General features: G+C 33.1%; 1 protein-coding gene across 1 annotated transcript in view; it reads right to left on the bottom strand.

Moving 5' to 3' along the window:
* Positions 1-22,339, bottom strand: part of org-1 (T-box transcription factor 1) — a 75,588-nt gene that overhangs the window by 45,089 nt on the left and 8,160 nt on the right. Inside the window, exons 2-7 of the mRNA XM_072527185.1 lie at positions 20,332-20,489; positions 11,555-11,693; positions 4,178-4,408; positions 2,657-2,813; positions 2,344-2,505; positions 1,893-1,960 (exon numbers count right to left, since the gene is read on the bottom strand). Of these exons, the coding sequence (XP_072383286.1) occupies positions 1,893-1,960; positions 2,344-2,505; positions 2,657-2,813; positions 4,178-4,408; positions 11,555-11,693; positions 20,332-20,434 (860 nt within the window). The 5' untranslated portion in view covers positions 20,435-20,489. The remainder of the gene's footprint in view (positions 1-1,892; positions 1,961-2,343; positions 2,506-2,656; positions 2,814-4,177; positions 4,409-11,554; positions 11,694-20,331; positions 20,490-22,339) is intronic.

Below are 22,339 nucleotides of genomic sequence, written 5' to 3'. Positions count from 1 at the left end.
GACTTTTTGCACTACACTTTAATTCCTTAAATTATGCTGTCGAAAAAATGGGACAGGCATTTTTACTGAGGGCATACGATGGGTATTATCCTTCAATAACTATTTAAATTTCAGCATATTTATTTTACTTATGATGAGTAGTTAAGAAATACGTGAAAATTTTTGATTGATTGATAAAATAAAAGAGCCTGCAGCCGCCCGCTTACACACGCCTGCTCAACCTAAGAGGTTTTTTGTGGCTATGGTTCTTCTGATACGAGATTATGTTCTTCTGATGTTGGTTTTCTTTTGACATTGCAGGTAAATGTCCTACTTCCAAAAGTAGTTTAAGGCTTTTCTGAGAAAAAGGCGTGTATTATGCAATAATCACGTCATCCCAGAAGATTGGAAAGTAGGAATCATACTTCCTATGTACAAAGGGAGAAACAAACGACTCTGCAAAAATTATAGGGGCATAACAATTTTAAATGTCGTCTACAAGATATTATCAGGAATTATATACAGCCGCCTGGAATCGTTTTCGGAGATTATTGGTGAATACCAATGTGGCTTTAGACCAAAGAGGTCAACTATAGACCAAATACATATGTTAAGAGGTATACATGAAAAATGTGTTGAATATAACATACCTATTTACAACTTGTATATCGATTTCAAACAGGCGTTTGATGGAGTAGATCGACAAAAGATGTTAAAGCAACTATCTATGTTAGGGATACCCAATAAGTTGGTTAAACTTATACGAATGACTCTGAAGAGTTCCAAAGCTATGGTGAGAATAGATGGAGATATGACGCAGGCCTTTGATATTGAGAATGGAGTTAGACAAGGTGATGCCTTATAAACAACACTTTTTAATCTAACTTTAGAAGCTGTTGTTAGAAAACTGGATATAAACGGCTGTATTAATACAAGATTAATGCAAATATGCGGATGATGTTGCCATAATAAGCCGCAACAAACGGGTATTAAGCGAAAAAGTTATAGAACTGAAACGAGAAGCTGCTACGTTTGATCTATATATAAATGAAAGCAAAACAAAATATATGGAGTGCACAAAATCGACTGAACATGAGAATCAGAAGGTAGACAACCATACCTACAAATATGCCTCCACTTTTCCCTACCTAGGCTCAATAATAAATGACAACAACATCAGTCAAGAAATACAAACACAGATTCTTAGCGGTAATAAGTGCTTTTATGAATACAAAGGCTTAATGAAAAGTAAGTTACTGAATCGTGAGTCTAAGCTGAGAATCTACAAAACAGTAATTAGACCAGTGGTTACATATGGATATGAAACGTGGACGCTCTCAACCACTGATGAAAATCAACTGAGGTTCGTGGTGAATTAAAATGAACCACGAGCTGGATGAACTAATGCAGAACGCAGATATTGTCAGATTTGTAAAGTCACAAAGACTAAACTGGCTTGGTCACCTAGAAAGAATGCCAGATAATTGAGCTGTACAAGTAGTCCAGAGATGGAAGCCCCAAGGAAACAGAACAAGAGGAAGGCCCCGTAAAAGATGGATAGACGACGTAGAGAGGGATCTTAAAACCATAAACATCAGGCAGTGGCGAAGGAAAGTATCCGACAGGGCAGAATGGAAGAACATTGTTAAACAGGCCAAGACTCACAAGGGGTTGTAGCGCCACTAGAAGAAGAAGAAGAAGAAGTACTATGCAATAAGGTTAGGAAACCATAAAAACCGATCGTAATATTCGTACTGATATTAAAGAATTTTTCATAGTCGTACTAATATTAAAGACATTTCCAATCATTTAGTGTTAACAATATTCTTTTATAATTTTTTTATTGAGATCATATTACATATTTTATTTCTATTTACAAACAATTTTGGCTGTATAAAAAATATATATCTTACCTGTCGTCCGGATCACAGTCTCTAAATCCTTTCGCAAAAGGATTACTTGCTATTTTAAGTTGAGTTATCTGAAACAATACAGATCATATGAAATTTAAATTGCCACCATTTGATAGAAATTTTTCTTGGTCCATATATTAAACATTTTGAAGCTATTAAAATAACCAATTATTGAACAGAAGGTTGTTTCCTTGACTGCAACTTTATGAGGAGCAAGAGCTTTATCAAAGCTTTTTATCTTTTATCAAAGCTTATTTCATGTACTATAAAAACACTATTGAGATGTCTATCTACAGCAAGTACACAAACTTGCTGCAAATTGAAGCTAATTTGTTGCTGATATGGTATATTAATACTCTCTATATTATAGAGATGTTAGTAGACAATAGAACATTATGTTCTTAATATTGTTTGTACGATCAAAAAGACGGGGAGATAAATTTTAACTTACCCTATGATTTTGGTACGCTGTAACAGCTGTGAATGATGTTTCAGAAAAAACGAATGTTTTGAAATTTTCATTGCAATTATCTTCTACGGAACTTAAATTTTTTGGAGGTAAGTAAACAATATGGAACCGTGGCTGATATCGATGCATGGAATTCAGTATAATCTGAAATAAAACAAAAACAAATATCATTAAAAAATAATTTAAAAATAGTTGATGAAAACTATAAAGCACACAATAAAATGAATACAATGTCTTACGAATTAAGAAGTGCATAATACAATTAGTTAGAACTATATTATAGAAAAAATCTTACGTGGCCATTGTCATCCAACTGATTATTTGTCAACTTCAGTTTATCGAACGACACAGTTTGTTTCATCCATTGAGCACCAGTAGCAGGACTATCAGGGTGGACGTGTATCCGAGGGGGCGATACAGGATCTGCTTTTCCGGCTATTACCCAACTGGAACTATAACAAAATAAGAATATGTGAATCCAAAAAGAAATTGATAACTTGAAAAAATAAAAAAAATTGGAGCTGGGTGTAGAACTAGCAAGTGATACAAAGGAGAGGATAGCCCAAAGAATAAAGAAGAGAATCCCAGTCGGGGAGTAGTCTTTTTAGAATAGTAAAATTCAAAGCGACCTTCAAGACATCAACTTACGGCCGCGAATTCTGAAATCCGCTTTTTCTGTTTCTTTATTACATCTTTTACGTCTTCTATCGTCTGGTTTAGTATTTTATTTCTTGTACTAGTTCTTGTGTTTTCTTACTATTTATTATATCTATATCCGGGGATGTTAATAGAAATAAAACTTCTTCTCTTCTTCTTGATGTGCCTATCCGTTAAGAATGTTGGCGATCATCATGGCAATCTTTATCTTATCTGCAGCAGCGCGGAAAAGCTGCACAGATGTTGAATTGAACCAGATTCTGAGGTTCTTTAACCAAGATGTTCTTCTTGTTCCTGGACCTCGTTTTACAAATATTTTTTCTTGAAGGATGGCTTAAAAGAGAACATATCTGGATTTGATGGTGGTCAGTACCTCTCGGTTCTTATTCATTCTTCTGAGGACCTCCTCATTTGTGACTCGGTCAGTCCACGAGATCTTAAGCATTCCGATATAGCCATAATTCAAATGCTTCCAGTTTTCTGCACATATCTTCGTTCAAGGTCCACGATTCAACACCATAAAAAAGGACAGAGAAGACGTAGCATCGCAGCATTCTTACTTTTGTATCAAGAGAGAGGTTGTGACTCTTGAGGAAGGCCCCCATCCAATTGAAGCTGGATCTAGCTTTTCCGATACGTGCTCTAATCTCCTGGTTGTTGGTCCATTCTTCATTTATTATGGTGCCGAGGTAGTTGTAGTGCGTCATTTTTTCTACAGGGGTTGGTTGACCTTCTGTTATACTTTTGAAGAACTTGTAGGTCTTCTTAAAATAAAACTTAAGAACACATAAATACATATATTGAAACCAAAAGCGCAATATTGCAATAATTATTACAATTAACATTTATTCAGTTAACTGTACAAATTAATATAATCGACCAACTCTCTATTATTTAATTTATCTTTATATATGTTTCCGCTTCACTCTCAGATTTCACTAGAAATTTCTCATCGCCGCTAGAGCACCGCACCTACAACTCGAATCGTCGAATATATTCTATCAGGGGCGTAGCAAGGCTATCGTAACAATGTAGCATATCAGCAGAAAAATCAGTGTGCAAGTTGATGTAAAATAGAAGAAAAATTAAATGGACATGGACCCTAATATAATTAATTTGTTTAAACACACATATAGCAAAGATATAATAGATTACCAACCTGTGAAAGGCGTATCGGTATCTTTTGTCATCTACTGGTACAAAATCCATCATCAACATGTACTCCGAATGCAAGTCCAGTCCGCAAAGTTTGACTTGAAAGGTTGGAAACATTCTTCTTCCAGCTTTCGTAACGATCATCTCTGTTCCTAAACTGTGGAATTCGTCCCACAGATGTTTCATTTCTAATATTGCACCAGCGTTAGCCAAGGCAGGAGAAGTTGTATTGGAACTGAAACAATAAAAATATATACAGTAAAGTTTCTTTACAAATTTAAGTTTCTTATGATTCCTTAAAAAATACAAGAAAATTACTAATACACTTTTGAGGAAAAGCTTCGCTAATGTTGATCAAAGGAATAATGATGAAATCACCAAGACTCTTACTTATTCTTCCGTTTTTATCAGGTAGCAGTAGTATTATTTATTCTGTCTAACCATTAAGATTATGGTCCACGACCATTTTCGTGACTGGATTAACATCTTAAAGTTTTTTTTTCTCACAGTCTGTCATACTTTATTCAAAAGTAAGATTACTACCGACTAGACAACACCTAATAGAATCTGGCCAAAAGCAACACGTGTATTAAAAAATGATAGAAAAGATCAAAGTGATAAAAAAGATAGAAGATTGATATAAGGTTGAATGCTCGAATAAATGAACTTTGAAAATAAAGGCAAATATCGAGCACAGTTTTATTAATTAAATCTTGCCCAAGTACTTTGGCTCCCTAGAGCATCTTTAGGGGTATTTAATCAATTTTGGGCTATCCAACAATCGCAGAATGTCATAAACATAAAATTACTCATAAAATTGTACATAACACTACACTAAACAAGGACAAACAGTTTAAAATTATTTAAAAACTAGTCTAAGTTTAGATAATTTAATCTAATAATATCAGTTTAAATAACTTTAAACTGTTTGTCTTTGTTTAGTGTAGTGTTATGTTGAATTTTATGTTTATGACATTCTGCGATTGTTGGATAGCCCAAAATTGACGAAATGCCCCTGAAGATGCCCTAGGGAGCGAAAGTACTTGGGCAAGATTTAATTAATAAAACTGTGCTCAATATCTGCCTTTATTTTATCAAAGTTTAAAGATAGAAGAAACCAATAGATAACTGGATTAACTTTCAGAAAAGAAAATGACTGAAGGCTACAAGCATGACACGAAAAAGAAATTTATAAAGCACTGAATATTGAGATCAGACGACTTTGTCAAAAGGTCAAAAACTTTTACCAGAACTAAATATGTAAAGAGAGTAGAAGTAGAAAAACATAGGAACAAAAGTAAGACCACAGATACGCTAAAAAGATCACTCCTTGTCCTCAACTTACAACACTATCAAAGGTAAAAATGAAACTACTTACGCCTTAACAGACGTCCAGATAATATACCCATTGTTACGTTTGGGGCTTTAGATTACATAAAAGTGGATTGGTACACCAAATCTGCCAAAGAGGAAACTAGACATGTAACTGAAGGCCAAAGGATTAAATAAAACTAGTACCAGGGATTCGTGTAGTAGTTATTGCATAATATCACTAATTACACAATAATTACATAATAATCCACAATAAAGCCATTTTACTGCCATAAATTTGAGAACAATCCAGTTTTTTTCCCAGACGGGACACTGTGGAACAAACAACAGACGATATATTGTAGTTATATCCAAAGAATTTAACATAATGACGCATCTTTTCTTTATTGATTATAATAGAAGACTTTGACTTAGTGGACTAGAGGAAGATGTGGCACATTCTATCTAAAATAGGACTGTCGCATTACGTAACAGTACTTATACAAATCTGTACAATAGCAACTATGCCAAAGTTAGAGTAAAAGACCAAAAGAATTGGTAGAGCAGCGCGGAGATGGTGTACTGGACAAATAATGGAGAAAAAAATAAGGACCATGTTAACAAACAGACCTAACTCCAAACAAAGTCATTTATCAGTAATAAACATTACCATTGCCAAAAAATTTTTGTAAAATTAACGGACCACCTTAAATGTACTATAAGTTTGAAGCTATTTTTTTTCTGAACGGATGATTGGATTTTAATGATTTTTTCTCATATTATAGGTCTATTTTAATAAATCACATTATTGTTTATAAATATATATAAATATATAAATATATATGTTAATAAATCGTATTAATGTTGGTGAAAAATATTAACATTTTACCGGTAAAGTGAGTGTAAAAATAAAGTTGTGTTTTTTGCAACACCCTCTGGAATTCATTAGACAGAAACGCTACATCTTATTATTATTTTGAGATAGTTTTATCCTTTCTCAAAATTCTCGTAAAAAAATTGTCTCGATATCTCTCTTATCAAAGATTATACAGAACTTTAAATGTAACAAGTTTTTATTAATATTTAGAGCAAAGAAAACACTACTTACATAAATTTTTTGATATTTAATACGACTAAAGCCTAAGAAAGCATAACCTACATAATCTTTAACAATTCCCTGTCCCAAAAATACTTTAGTATTTGGTCTTGATCAATTGCATCCGGAACTTCTCTCGCCATAACTTCTATGTCGTCAAGGTGGTAGTTGTCGGCTCCTGAGTTGGAGATCAAGAATAACTAATAACCCACAAATTCTCTATGGGATTTAGATCAGGGCTGCAGGGTGGCCATTTCATAGTTTGTATTCCAATCTCATCCAAATAATTACCGACCACAAGTACAACATATGGTCGAGCGTTGTCATGCATTAAAAGAAAATTATTTTCTATGTAAGGAGTAAATGGAACTACATAGTTAGAGAAAATGTCTGTAATATACCTTTCAGTTGTTAAGGAACTTCTTCGTCAAGCAACAAGGTCAGTTTGAGCTGTAAGAGATATTCCTACACAAAACATTACAGATCCTCGATTGAATAAAGTAATAGGTCGTATGTTGCACTGTGTGTAGCGTTTTCTTAGCCGTCAAATAACTCTCACACATCTATCTGAGCTATTATAAGCAATACTTCGATTCGATTTATCAGTGAATAACACGTGCTCCCAGTCATCAACATTCTTGTCAAGGTGCTCTCTGGCAAATTGTAATCTACTTCTACGATGATATAAATATGTTTAAAGCTGGTTCTCTGACTGGTATCCTTACATGCACATCTTGTTCAGCAAGATGCCTTTGTATAGTGTTTTTACTAATTTGAATATTATAAACATCTGCCACTTGTATTTGTAAATATCTCATTGTGACAAAACATTCTCTTATAGCACGAAGCCTGATAAACTGATCTTGACGTGGTGTTGCGAGTCTTTCTCGTCCTTATTATGTTGAAAATATGTGATATGTGAAATATATGAAAATATGTTGAAAAAATGAAGCTACCTCGAAATACTAATAAGATGTAGCGTTTGCTTTTAATAAATTCCACAGGCTGTTGTTGTCAAGATGAAAAATTAACTTTATTTTTACACCCCGTATATAGATAAAACGTTGAAATTTCTCCGAAAACAATAATATGATAATTACTTAGAAATAGATCTGCAATGCGAAAAAGAATCATTGAAATGAAGTTCAAGAAGGATTCAAAAGAAAAATAGATTAAAAATTATGGTATGTTTGAGGAGGTGCGTTAATTTATTAGAGTAGTATATAACAGCACTACATGCCCTAGAGGTCGTTGGCAGATAGTGAGATAAATAACAGATAAATAAGGAAGTAAAAATAAGGAGAATCTTAATTTTAGATAACAGTAGTTAATCTAGAGTGTATAAAGCATTATATAAGAGTAATAACAGATCTTTTAAAACATTCCATCATTATACACTTTATTCCTGAGCTAAAAATAAGCTCCAGCTAAATAAAAAAGATCGTTAGTCTGTCAAAATCTTGGGCAATATTATTCCTCCTTCAGCAAATCCATTCTCGAAATATAAATCGTAGTTTGGTTCATGAAAGAAATATTAAACGATAAAGTAAGTACTTGTAAAACGAGTCAATGTCAAGGTTACTATTACAAATAGTACAACGACACCTTTGTTTTGGTTAACGGTTTCGCTTGTTTGAAACTATACTTACATAAACAGACTGAATGTTTTTAAGTTATTAATAAGTCAATTAATTAATATTTATGAAGAACAAACGTTACTATATAAAGTATATACAAATAATTAAGATTTATGAGTATGGAATCCAGTACATCTCACCCTCTATTTGTAGCATCAAGAAAAGCAACTGAGAACGAAACAAACAAACACGCAAGAAAGGTAAATTAAATTAAAACTGAGGTAGGATCAACCATCAACCAAAGAAAAGCAACAAAACCAGAAATATAACGTACACAAGATAGTAAAAAAACAATAAAAAATCAAATAAGCAAAAAACAATAATAATAAATAAAAAAAAATCATCTAAAGTAAAAGTTTACTGAATTTTTTTTATTACCTACCTTTTTCAAATGTATCTAACGATGAAAGAAATCTACAAAAACTTAAGATTTATTAAGATATACGAAAAGAAAGAGGACGCTGAAAAAGACATGTTCCATGAAGCACTGGTCCGAGAGCACGATAAGTATCCAAAAAATGATGATAAAATATTAGCAGGAGACTTTAAATCCAAAGTCGGAAAAGAGAATATATTTTCTCTCACTATCGGTAAAGAGAGCCTACACGCAGACTAAAATGACAACGAAATGAGACTCATAAACCTTGCTATGACCAAGAACATGGTAGTAGGTGGGACACGATTTCCTTACAAAGACATAGGTACATAAGGGAATTTGGAAATCTCCTGATAATGAAATGATAACCAATTAGATCATATTATAATCGTTGATACAAGACACTGTTCCATCCTATTAGTTGTTGGGTCTTTCAGGAGCAAATAGTATCACTATTTGGTTAAGTCACGATTTAAAGAAAGAATATCCAATAAAAAAAAGATCGGAAAAAGGAAAGAAACAATTAATATTCACAAACTAGAAGATCCAGACATAGCAAATGTATACAGAGAGTAAATGGACGATAAAATAAAGACAAAAAACGTAAAGGAAGAAGAAGATATTAACTAGCTATGGATAAAAATACGAGAGGGTAGAAAAAATTAGTCAATGGTTTGACAATGCAACAAATTGCACGAAGAAAGAATAAGGAAGAGAGTTCGGCCCTGATAGCGATCAAATCTACTACGTTACCAGCTTTCCCGAAATATAGTCATTTTAAATGGTAAAAACAAACCATAATTTAATATTTTATATCTCTACTACACATTTAAGTGGATTAGTTAGTGCTGACAATATTATCTCAAGTGAGTAGTACTTCTTTTCGTATTATTTGTGTAACAACAAGACAATAACTTTTAAATAATACCTACGTAAAGAGATAACAAAAATTCCAGTTGGGTCTTGACCAGTTTTTTGGACCGGTTACAGGATCGGCTCAACTTCCGATCAAGAAAATTAATAAAATGACTTCATACAACAATAATACTACTCACAACTCCACTAAACACAGTACTCAGATGTCGTAAATTATTTTAAACATCCAACAAAACAACAAGCAATAGTCATTTCCAGCATTCAAGATACAACAATCCATGATTACGTCGTAGCTGTTGGATCACTAGTGGGTCCAATTAGTGTACTTTTTGCCTCCAGAATTGCTAACAATAGGATATGCATATACCTCTCTTCAAAAAACACTATTACTGCTCTTTTTCATTCTTATAAATATATCGAAATAAATGGATGTCAAGTCGAAGTAAGAAGATTAATTTCTCCAGCCCAGAGACTTCTAATATGTAATGCATGTCCTACAATCCCTAACGAAATAATTGAACAAGAATTACAAAAACTTGGTATTCACACTGTATCCAAAATGACTTTTCTTCGAGTAGGTATGTCTGAGAGTGAGTACAGTCATGTTCTGAGCATTAGAATTATTAGTTTAATACGATTATATGTTTTTTCTTAATAAAAAAAAAGAATAAGGAAGAGTACGAACAGAAAACGTTAAAAGAAATACCAAGTTTATTTCAAAAAAATGAAATAATAAAATACTGCAAGTCGTTGAATAGTAGCCGTCAAAAATGAAACCAAGCATAAAAAGTTATAGAGATATTAACGGTAAAATTCTACATGACACCAATTCAATTCTTAATAGATGGACACAACGAGTTGGACCATTTGGACTAGGAAAGCGGAACGATCGGGGAGATACATTGGAGATTTTTGCGGAAGCAAATCAATTAGTAATAATAAACACCTGGTTTAAGCTATACCCAAGGAAATTGTACATCTGGAAATCTCCACAGGATTCTGTGAGAAGGATTGTAAGAAATCAGATTGATTACATGTTGGTAAATAAGAGGTATAGGAACAGCTGTACATATGTCAAAACATACTTAGAGAAACTTTTCCACGACCTTAGAACAATACAAGAACCCAACATTGAAGAAAATTCAGGTCCCGACCAAATCCTACCAGAAGAAATAACGGCAGCCGTCAGACAATTGAAGGCTGGAATGGCACCGGGACTTGATGAAATTCCTGCAAAACTGCTGAAGCTATTAGATGCAAAACAAATAAAAATAATAACTGAAATATTTAATTAAATATACAAGGCAAGAAAAATACCAATGGATCATAGTACATAGTAGTAGATAATATAGAAGGATCCTGAAGATACCATGGATTGACAAAGTCACCAATGAAGAAGTACTACGGAGAATGAACACAACCGAGGATTTGGTCAACATCGTGAAGGGCCGTAAGCTGCAGTCTTGGGACATATAATGAGAAATTAAGGCAGATATGAGTTACTCCAATTCATTTTGCAGGGTAAAATTGAAGGAAAAAGGGCCCAAGGACGAAGAAGAATATCCTGGCTTGCTAACCTGAGAGCATGGTATAGAAAGACCTCAACACAGCTATTCCGTATAGCAACCAACAAAGTCATCATAACCAGAATGATCGCCAACGTTCGGAACGGACAGGCACCCTAAGAAAGTTTGGAGCGGACAGGCACCCTAAGAAGCAGATGTGTACTTTGTAAAAATGTTGTTTACAATTTTATGTTATCCAGAGCAGATTGTGCTTCCGTAATTTTGACCACTTCGTGAGAAACATAGATAAGTGGACAAATAACAAAAAGCTAAGTATACTGTAGTCGAAATGCAATTTTTAAACAGAAATTGGAGTTGTATCGCTTCTTTTACATTATTAGATATTTATTGTCACAGAAAAAAAGTTCCATATTCCAAACCCCAAACTTTTATTGCCACTATTTGGTTAAAAGATATGATGGATACATAATTTCAATACTTTAATTCGAATTATCATTTAGTAATATGTGTAGATAATTTTATGAACACTATACAATAACATATTTTATTTAATTCTTACTTGGAGTGGTTCTTATTATGAGCTGTCGTTCTGTTATTATTTTCTGTTCTACTTCCGTCATTTTCATCCAATGATAATGCGTCGGCTTGGTCTAAAGGTGAGTAAGCTTTTCGGTCTTTTCCGGCACTTTGGAGACAAGCTAGAACAAAATAACTGGATTAATAATTTATAGTTTTGACTTAATCAGTTATTGTTAATAGCGATTTATATAAGCCAATATTTATTTCTTATTTAGATTATATAGAAAACGAAAACGATACTGACCTATTAAACCTATATAAATAAGATCATCCTATATCTAACCTTTAAGGTTTACTGTAACTCTGTCTGTGTTGCTATTTGGTGAATCTTAAAAGCAGGACAGTTGCCCTCAAGCCCGTATAAAAAGTGTTTAAAAGGTGACACTGTCACCTTAAGCAGGTTTGGATCTTGGCAAGAATTAACCCATATCTGCTCCCTAGGTACTCTGTAGAGCAGATGCTGCTTCAAGCATCCCAATCGAAGTTTCCTCTGCGTTACTGTTCCAATTTGGTGGGCTAGGTAATATCTTACAATAAAAACACAGTTTGGTAGTAGAAAAGTCCAAACAAAAGAGTTTAAGGACGAGTAGGGAGCATAGCCATCATGAAGGGGAGTTCCAGGGTATAGGAGAATTTTTGAAGGTATACTTCTATACGCGCGCTCCACGTTGGAAATTTGTATGGGAGTGAATCTGTGAAATCATTACATATGTAAGATAATGAGCAAGAAAGAGACAGAAGATATATTTTCTCTCTCTTCCTCTCTCGAATATAAAAATGTTCCTTTTGTATATATATTTAATATTATATATATTATATATATACACATAATATTATATATATAATAAAATACGATCAATTACGATCTTATCCGGGGTTGCGAGATTTCGTAGCATATGCTTTTTTAGAGGAATAGGTTGTTGGCCTCTATCCCAAATAAGCATGCAACTACAAATCCTACGGCCACTTGTTGTAGAAAACGACATCATCGATGCAGTGCACTGAGAACTTAACACTGAAAACAATACTATCGCAGAATTTGCACGGCCAACAGATACGTTTTTGGGCTCAATCTCCTTCTAAATTCTATATTGAGAAATACAAAGGTAAAACTCTACAAAACAATAATACTCCCAGTCCTAACACATGTTTCAGAAACCTGTACTCTAATAACAAAAAGTAATGAACATGTTAGGATGTTTCAAAAGAAAGGTACTATTAAATTTATGGAGCGGTAAATGACAATGGAGTATGGAAAAGACAATACAACTTCGAAGTTTATAGAAATTACCAAGAGCCAGATATTGCACAATTCATAGATAGGACGTCTGAGGTGGATAGCGCATGTAATGCGGATAGAACAAAATGATCCAGCTAGAAAAACGATCCTTGATAGACCCAATGGTCAGAAAAGAAGTGGAAGACAAAGAAAAAGGTTCCTTAACAACATCGATGAAGACATGAGAAATATTGGAAGACTTGCTTGGCAGAGGAAGGCGATGGATAGATAGATAAATAATGGTGATGATGATAATGTTGTAACTAGTTTTGATGCTTTAATTGAAAGAAACAAATTTTTCTAAAGGTTCCTAACAAACGAAAAAGGGTACATCTTATTTTCTAAAAAAACACTCCACAATTTTGACAAGATTACTAGTGTATTTGTCAACAAGATAAAAAAGAAAACATCGATGTCATAGAAACATCGAATTTTTTACAAATGTTGAATAATGGGAAAATATTAAATTAAATAAGTATTATATAAAAGTGTTTTAATATCTGAAAAACATGGTGTAACCGTGTAATATTAACCTAATAATAAACAATTAAAAATGATCTCTTGATAGATATATTAAACACAACCAAATTATTAAAAAAAAAACAAAGAATGCTTATCAATATCTTGAAAAATAACAGTTTTGATAGCAGCTTTCCTTTTATCCTGTTTCATTGCTGGTATTTACCTGGTATCTTTAATAAGCGTGTTATAATATAAATGACCAGCTAGTGAAATCAGTAATCTATACTGAAATGGTGTTAGATGTTTCCATTTAACATCGATTTAAACAATACCTAAATATCGATGGCAAAACATCGACCATTGATGTTTTTCAATCATCAATGAACATCGTGCGTTCCTAACTAGGGATAAGACGATAGAAGAAATCATTTGGTGCAGTCTTGTACCAGAAGACGGTGCTGTGGATTTGGCTGCAAAAAAACTATTCGAATACAATGTGGAAACTGTAACGTCGGGCTATGTATCGATGCTTGTTTCGGAACTTTTCATAAAATGTAATCAAAAATAAATTTTTATTAAAAAGAGTATTTTTGTACCTCATATACTCCTAGTGTGATCATATTAACACGGGGTCCTATAAAGACCCCCTTGCAAAAAAAAAGAAATGTTTACAAAGTTTATATAAATAAACATATAACTTTAACATAAAAGAGATTTTTTCCAAATATTTAACAAAAAAATAATTCAAGCACTAATAAGTTACCAATACGCTAATAACCTAAGGTGGTTGATCAATCAGTATAAAAATTGGAACACAAAAATTTCAACAAAAATTAATAAAAGCGACGACCATATAAGGAAAAATAGGTTTCTAGAAAAATAAATATATGTAAATCAACACTCAATAAATTTGTTTCGAACATACTTTGAAATAAAAGAAGTCAACAATTTATTGATACATTACCAAGTATTATAGACAGATATATTGGCAGCGGTAAATAGGTATGAAAAGATTATAATAATAAAATAATAATTCATTTACACCCAAGTGTTTTGAAGTATTTATTTCTTAATGAAATGCTATTTACAAATTTTTGTTTCTGGCTTATATATTGATACTAACGTAACTGTCACAGGAGGAAGTAACATTTTATTTTGATATACCTACTGATAGGCAGTTTTGACACACATACATGAAAATAAACACAAAACAAACGACAACTGTCCGTTAAATTGAAAACTATGTTTCCAAAACTTGAAAGGACGCAAAATCGTTTATTATTCATGGATTTCCCGGTCTTTATTTCGTTGCCAAGATTGAAGTTTCGCTCTAATCGTTCTTTTTTCACCTAAATTACTATCGGCTTAAAAAAGCATAGCTGCTATTAATCATCTTCTCATATTTCATGGCACATAAATACGGTTTTCGGCCAATATAAATCAAATGACGGGCTTACAAATATGCAATGTGTTTAACTAATGAGACCGTTTGATTTAGAGAAATTCTTTTGCGTCGAGTGCGAGGTAATTAGCCGACTGCTCCGGTATCGCAACGCCTTGAATCGTCTTTTTCCCTCTGGTTGGTAAAACTTTACGTAGTTAAAAGAATGTAAGTATTTTTGGAATATATGTTTAACAATAGACATTAGAAATATGAAAATTTGATACTATCTAACCATAAAATTTAGAATCACTATTGTGGACATTCTATCACTATTCACTATCACTAATCACTATTGTGAAAATCCATCTCAAATAAAATCGGAGAAGATCAGGCAAGGTTCACGGCAGGAAGATCTTGCATAGACCACGTGTATACATTCCAACAATTAATTGAAAAAAAAATGGCAAAAAATAGATCAGTTAAAAAAAGCATATGACACGGTCCCCAGAAAACAACTATGGAATACGATGAAGGAAATCGGAATAACTCAGAGGTTAATAGAAGCCGTAAAAAACCTTTACAACAACAACAAGGTAAGAGTTAAAACCGGCAATAAATACTAAAACGAATTTAAGACCACAAAAGGCTTATTGCTGGAATGCTCTACATCTCCGACACTGTTCAAGATATTCCTCGAACAAATATTAAAACCATGGAAAAGGAAATGTGAAGGGATGGGAATACCAATCCGGGACAACTTCTTGTACACATTAAGCTTTGCAGATGACCAAGTGGTAACGGCTCAAGATGAAGAATATCTGTGGTATATGCTCCGAAAATTAGAAAAGGAATACACAAAAAAATGGACTGGAAATAAATCTAGAAAAGACGGAATATTTAACAACAGAGCAAGAACCAGTGAGAAACTTGGAAATGAACGATAATAGGGAAATTAACGGCACTGACAAATTCAAATATTTAGGATTCATACTCTTAAAAAATGGAACCACAAAGCACGATATAACCAGCAGATTAGCACAGACAAGAACATGTATTAAACAAATGAAAGGGGTACTGTGGGATAGACAGATTACCAGAAATACAAAGATGAGAATTTATAACACCTTGGTACGCAGTATAATGACCTATGGAGCAGAGAATTGGGTAATAAATAAACGAAACAGGTCCAAAATCACAGCAACTGAAATGAAATGTAGTTGATGAGAAGAAGCTGCAGAGTGACAAAAATGGATCGCATCAGAAATGAGGAGATAAAACGCAGAATGGCAGTAGAACAAGACATACTCACCTACATCGAAGAAAAACGTTTAATTTCGTATGGACATGTGAGAAGAACAGATCATACAAGGTGGATAGCAAAGATTTTTGATTGGAGCCCAATAGGAAGGAGGAAAAGAGGTAGACTCCGAAGATCATGGAGGGATGAAGTGGACGAGGCCATGGAAAGACGAGACTCTAGAGATGGAGAATGGCAGAACAGAAAGGACTGGAGACGTTGGCTGAAATAAGGCAGACGGCGATAGCTGTAAAAATCCTTATATAGATAGATAGATTGTGGACATTTATTTTGTTACAGTATTAAATCAAGTCAATAAAAAACAATTGAATTGTACACCACTGACCAATATTGTCAATGAGTCAACTGAATTAAAGTGGTTTTGACTGCTGAAATACAAAACTAAGATTTTTTTATTCTTATAAAATCATAAAAATCATCAAAAATAACAAATAAAAAACACATTCTGCTTCTTTGAGTACCGATCTCACTTTCAGACCATTCTCAGTTCTGTACATTAGGAATGGCATATTATGTAGCATTTCAAGACCTGGATTTTAAGGGTTGAGAGAACTTCATGGCAAAGAAAGTATTTATTAAATTTAATGAAGGCGTTTCTAGCCATTGCTATTCTTATCTTCACTTCCAGGTAATAGACCCACTTGCTGTTTAATGACTGAACTAACAAGAAGAAGAGCTTCCATATGAGGTTGTCTGCTGGTTATCATAAATTTGGTTTTTGCTATTTTAATGTTAATCCCGTACTCCTCTCCCTCTCCATTTATGACATTCACCAAATCTTGCAGCTCCTCTATTATGGCTGTATCGCAATCAACCTCATCGGTTATTAATAGAAAGACCATTAATTTTGATGCCTTTTTGCGTTCTGTTGTGCAAGCTGAAATATATTTTTTACATAAATGTTGAACAGTAGAGTGTTGATGGTATACTCTTCCGAATTAATGGTAGGAGGATGGAAAAATAAAAGAAATGTCTATTATATATCTACTGAATTTAGATTGGGAATAATATCTTCTCAGTATAGAATGCAACAGTTGTATGTGTGGCATCAATCGCTTTGATCGCTTCTATACATGCTATATTATACATGTAGCTGTAAAACCATTAAATGGTACAAAAAAATTGGTATTCATATTTGGTAAATGTTAATGTATAATTCATATTACTTTTGTAATAATAAATGTTCAGGAAAGAATAACTCGAGATTGTATGGTTAACGTTGATTACCGAAAAACCAGTGTTGTGAGTTTGAAAATTTTTTTAAATTAATATAGAACCTGTTAAAAAAACTTAAATTTTGAATCTAGAATCTTTTGGATAACAAAAGTTCTTGCGAGCAATTTTTTTTTGAAAAATAATACATTTCACCCTTTAAAAAAAATTCAAATATGTAAATTGCACCTTTGTCCACCAACCTATTAGGATGTAGGGTACATGAAAACAAGTACATGGTGCTATGTGTAGATCAGAAGACAAGCCAAAGTCACAAATTAGAGCTAATATTTTACTTAAAATAAATCAAAATAACATTCTGTTAGTCAATGCAAAAATGGTATACAAACATGTAGGACGCTACCCTTTTTAATTGCCCTGCAAAATTGCTTCGTAATACCATCTGTGTTCAAGGGGTACATATGGCAATAACTGCTTTATGTCTTCTTTTTGCTCTGCACACAAACTGCCAATCTTCTTGTTTATTCTTGGAACTACAAAGTTTGGGGATATAACACACAGTTTTATTTGTCTTATTGATAGACCTATAACGTCGAATATTCACTTTCTTGAACGGCATATTGGGGTTGTAGCTATATTTAAACAGATAACTACCAAATTCATCTACCCTTATCCATTTGATGCCATCTCTAAATTGAACAGTCTCTCCAAGAAGAATCTTTTTCCGGATTACTAGTTTTAGAGATGTAGCTAATTCCTCAATATTCCTAAAATGGGGTTCCATATTTATAACCTGGTTTCCTTTGGTTGTTTGCAGTATTATCTGTCGATACTCATCTGGTAAGAATAAATTAGGCTGTCAACCGCACTCAACAGTGAACTTGCAACTTCTGTACTGCCACGATTTGCTACATTTTTTTTTTTCAGGTAAAAAATAGGCCCCTGTCTACATTTTTTTAAATTATATGCAGGCCGAGATTGTAAAACCGCATCTGTCTTTTATAAAAAGCTTTTTGATGTGGACAAACGAGGCAATGGCATAGTCTGTTGCAGATCCATAGTGACATATGCAACATCGTTCAACATATTGGCACTTTCCCTGTCAGCTTTTTGAGCCTTAAATACAGCTTTATAAAAATCAATATGTTCTTCTGAACATTGTCCACTATCACATGTACTACATGTATCACTCTTAGGTTGTCCAATGGATAAATTGAACTCATAATCATAAATAAATCTGTACATGGACTCTTTTACTAAGAATTCGTCTGATTCGTCTGAACTTGGTCTAGTCTGCATTGTTCAATGTAAAGTTTGTACATTTTAGGTACGGACAACAACGGTGATAAGTATTTTTTGTTTGGATTGTTGGCTCTAGAATAATAAGACAACTCTCAACATATTTTTTTACATCTGGACCAAGTTTAGTAGGCCTGTTGTTATGCTTGCTCCGTTTGTCTAACTCCGGCGCTGACAAACCTTTTTTTATCTGGTTTTGGATAAGAAATACTTTCTTTCTGCCTATTTGGTACAATGACATTAGTGCTGATTTACAAGTTGGCACATGAGTTCCATTTACTGTAATACTGTACTTAAAAGATGCAGTTTTATGTCTGTTTGCACCCTTATGTTTTCGCTGAGGTTCACTTATGGAAATTGATTTAAAAAGAATTACATTTTTTTCGTTAATATCATGTTTATAGAAGTCATTAAAAATTGATACTCTTCTATCCTGGTTAATCCTAGTTGAACATTTTAATCGACACTTTTCATTACAAATAATATTATCCTCATTAATGTGCTTGGCAGGAATAACTACACCTTTACGAGGTAAGTACCTTTCTCTACATGCTCTTGCTTTAGCAGCCACATTTATTTTCCATTGTTGTTTGGTTTTCTGTCATTTCCTGGACAATTTTTGTTTTTTTACTTGTGGTTCTACATCTAAATGAGCCTGGTCACTATGAATAGGGCTACTCACCACTCTATCCTCAACACACCTGCTGTTTGTAATTGAAATGGGAATTTGTAGGTTTACCACATCACTTTCCACATCAGACTGTGCATGTATTTTTGTTGAAGGGGATTCTATAAAATTAGTTTTATCTCGACAAGAAAGAAACCTTCTAGAAGAGGAAATGCGAGCACATCTTATAATCATCATCACCATTATCCTCACTATCACTAACGATATCTGAGTCCAGTACATATTCATCACTTGATGGATCGTCGAAAATGATGTGAGATGATATTTGATGTGAGAAAAACAATATTTTAATTTATTTGTAATGGTAATTTACTATAGTATATTATTTTAGGTTAGTTATTTCATCAAGCTTACCTTCATAACTTTTTTTTTGCCTGTTTAAGAGCCAATTCTAATATTTGTTTACTTCTTCTCATCTTGCACTTTATTTTACAATGTCAACAAAGCACAGTGACTAAGTGGATGAAGGTGTTATGTGCATGCTGAAGACACATGGCACCTTCTCCCTCCAAACATTCTGCATATTAGTGTATCATAACCCCTTCACCAGCTGAATAAATACTAAGTTATGGCTAGAAGTGAATGGGAGATAGTGCTATGAGAAATAATAACAGATAACGCCTTCATCCATATAGATATCCCAATTTTCAAGCAAATGTAACATAACATCTTCACCTTCCAAGCCCTTCAATTGCTTGTCGTTTTTTTGTGTATAACAAATAATATTAAGAATTTTGATGCACATTTTCGATGGTGGTACCATCGAAATTAGCCCTTATGTTGCCGGTGACGGCATGGCCAACATTGTTCTCAAAGAAATATTGATCGATGACTACGTCATACCAAAATCGACAGCAAACAGTAACTTTTCGAGAAGTCATGAACATTCTTTCTTTGCCTTAATTAATTCATAATTTCTTAAAACAAATAAACCTTTGGGAAATTTTGAAATGGACTAATGTTAAAATAGTAAAATACCAGTTTTTCGAAAATTTCAGAAAAAATTAAATAGTTTGAGAGAAAGTTGTCACTTTAAATGATTTGAAAGTAATTAACTTTTTTGAAACTAGAACTAGAAAAATTTTCAAAATAAAATGAGAGCCTTTTTCGAAATTTTCTTTTAAATTTTAAAGTACTAAATAGATTATACAAACCTTCAATCTGCTTCATCGGTGTAATATTGGAAGCGTAGGACCAACTCATATCGGATGACGTATATCCGAAATGGGATTGGTACGGGAGGGTTGATGAGTCCATATCGTTTATGTTGTAGTGAAATTATTTATTAATTCATAATGAACCCACTTATTGTCTGAAATAAAAAGTTTTGGTAAATGATAATTTCTATAGCTATGATGTATTGAACAATATAAGAAATAAATACTTGATTCGTGGTAAATAATAATGAAGGTAATGAAGGTAAAGACAATGTCGGAGTAACTCAGGGAGCTATGGAGCGATGATGTTGGGGTAAACATTAGGTGATAGACTTCCAAATGTAACTATATGGCTGAGAGAGTCTTATGTTAGGCAGTTTTTTTGGCAGTCAGTATGAATTACTAAAATGTGAAATTGCACTATCAAGAATTGATACAATTATTTTTTGAATTTTTTTTTACTCTAATTGCACAGTTTAAACTATATGTTCTTTAAATCTTTATCTTACAGTTTGGATACAACAACTGAATTATTATGTAATGATAGCGAGCATCATTAACCGTGGTTGTAGGCATTTTAGAAAAAAATAGAACAATGATGCTCACAGCTAAAAATCTGTAACCAACAGTGACAAATTATCAGTGGTACAATTTTGGCACGCTTATAAAAAACAATGCTATAACGTAAAAATCAAATTCGTCGACGAATATGATCCTGCCCGAAAATTTGGCATCCATTTGTGATCGTTCCAAAATTGATTAAATGAACTCTATTTGTTGTTGGTAATTCCATTACGTAAGTTTTTGAGCTTTGGATTGAACATAAACATCAAGATGAGAGTAATGTGTGAGTAAATCCTGTAGGGAAATATTTTTGGAATCAGTAAGACTCCCACTCTTTATTTTTATACCCTAACATCGAATTGTGAAGTCGACCAAATTTAAAAATTTTATAAAGACATACAGAAGGCTCTTAAAAATACGGAAAGAAAAATAATGCGTTTAAATGGTGATCTTAATGCAAAAGTCAGGAACTATTGATGTAATGAGAATTGTAGTTCCCAAATGTAGATACCTAACTTTTAAAAGATGTTTCAGTTAAACCACGTTGTTCTTTCATAGATAAGGAGCTTATACAACAAAGGAATGTTTCCGAAGAGGCAAACCGTCAAAGAGATATTGTTCCGCCAATAAACGAAGTACGGGTATACAAATTTGAATATTTTGAAATTTTAATATTCTTACTAGAGTATTTAGAATATTTATATAGAAAAAACTAAATTTATAGTGATCAGTAAAGAGCCGCGTAGATGCAAACTAAAAATAGACGGCAAAATTGTAGAACAAGTAATGAAATTCAATTACCTAGGAGTAGAGACAGGGATATAAAAACAGAGACCACAAGGCAAGCATCAAAAGCGGCAAGCAAAAAACCATATGGAGAAACAAATATCTGACCACGGAAAGCAAAATGAAAGTATACAAGACAACAGTAAGACCAATCCTAACATATGCAGCGGAGACAAGGACCGATACAAGAAAGACGAAACAACAAACCAACAATATCGAAATGTAAGTACTAAGATCAATAGCGGGAATATCATTAAGAGACAGACAAACCAACAGAAGTATACGCGAACAATACAAAATTCAAAATATTAACAGGTGGATAAAAACAAGAAAAAAAAACTGGAATGAACATGTAAACCGAATGGGACCATAGATTAGTGAACATCTGTAAAAACAACAAGCCGTATAGCAGATGACCCGTAGGAAGGCCGCCAAAAAGATGAAAAGATAAGTACAGCCAACAACAACTGAAACAGAATAAGAGGCAGACAAACAGGAGTAATCCTAGTCGCGCGAAGAAGAAGAAGTAGAAGACTATGTATAGTATTTAATAAAATAGAAAATAAATAAGCCGGCATACAGTGAACGAATTGCTGAAAACGGGAAAAGGTAGAACAATAGTCTAAATGTATTTGGATAGAAATGTGTACTATAA

Source organism: Diabrotica undecimpunctata, chromosome 3, assembly GCF_040954645.1.
Source record: "Diabrotica undecimpunctata isolate CICGRU chromosome 3, icDiaUnde3, whole genome shotgun sequence".
Lineage (NCBI taxonomy): Eukaryota > Metazoa > Arthropoda > Insecta > Coleoptera > Chrysomelidae > Diabrotica > Diabrotica undecimpunctata.
This window is presented reverse-complemented; position numbering and strand designations above follow the sequence as displayed.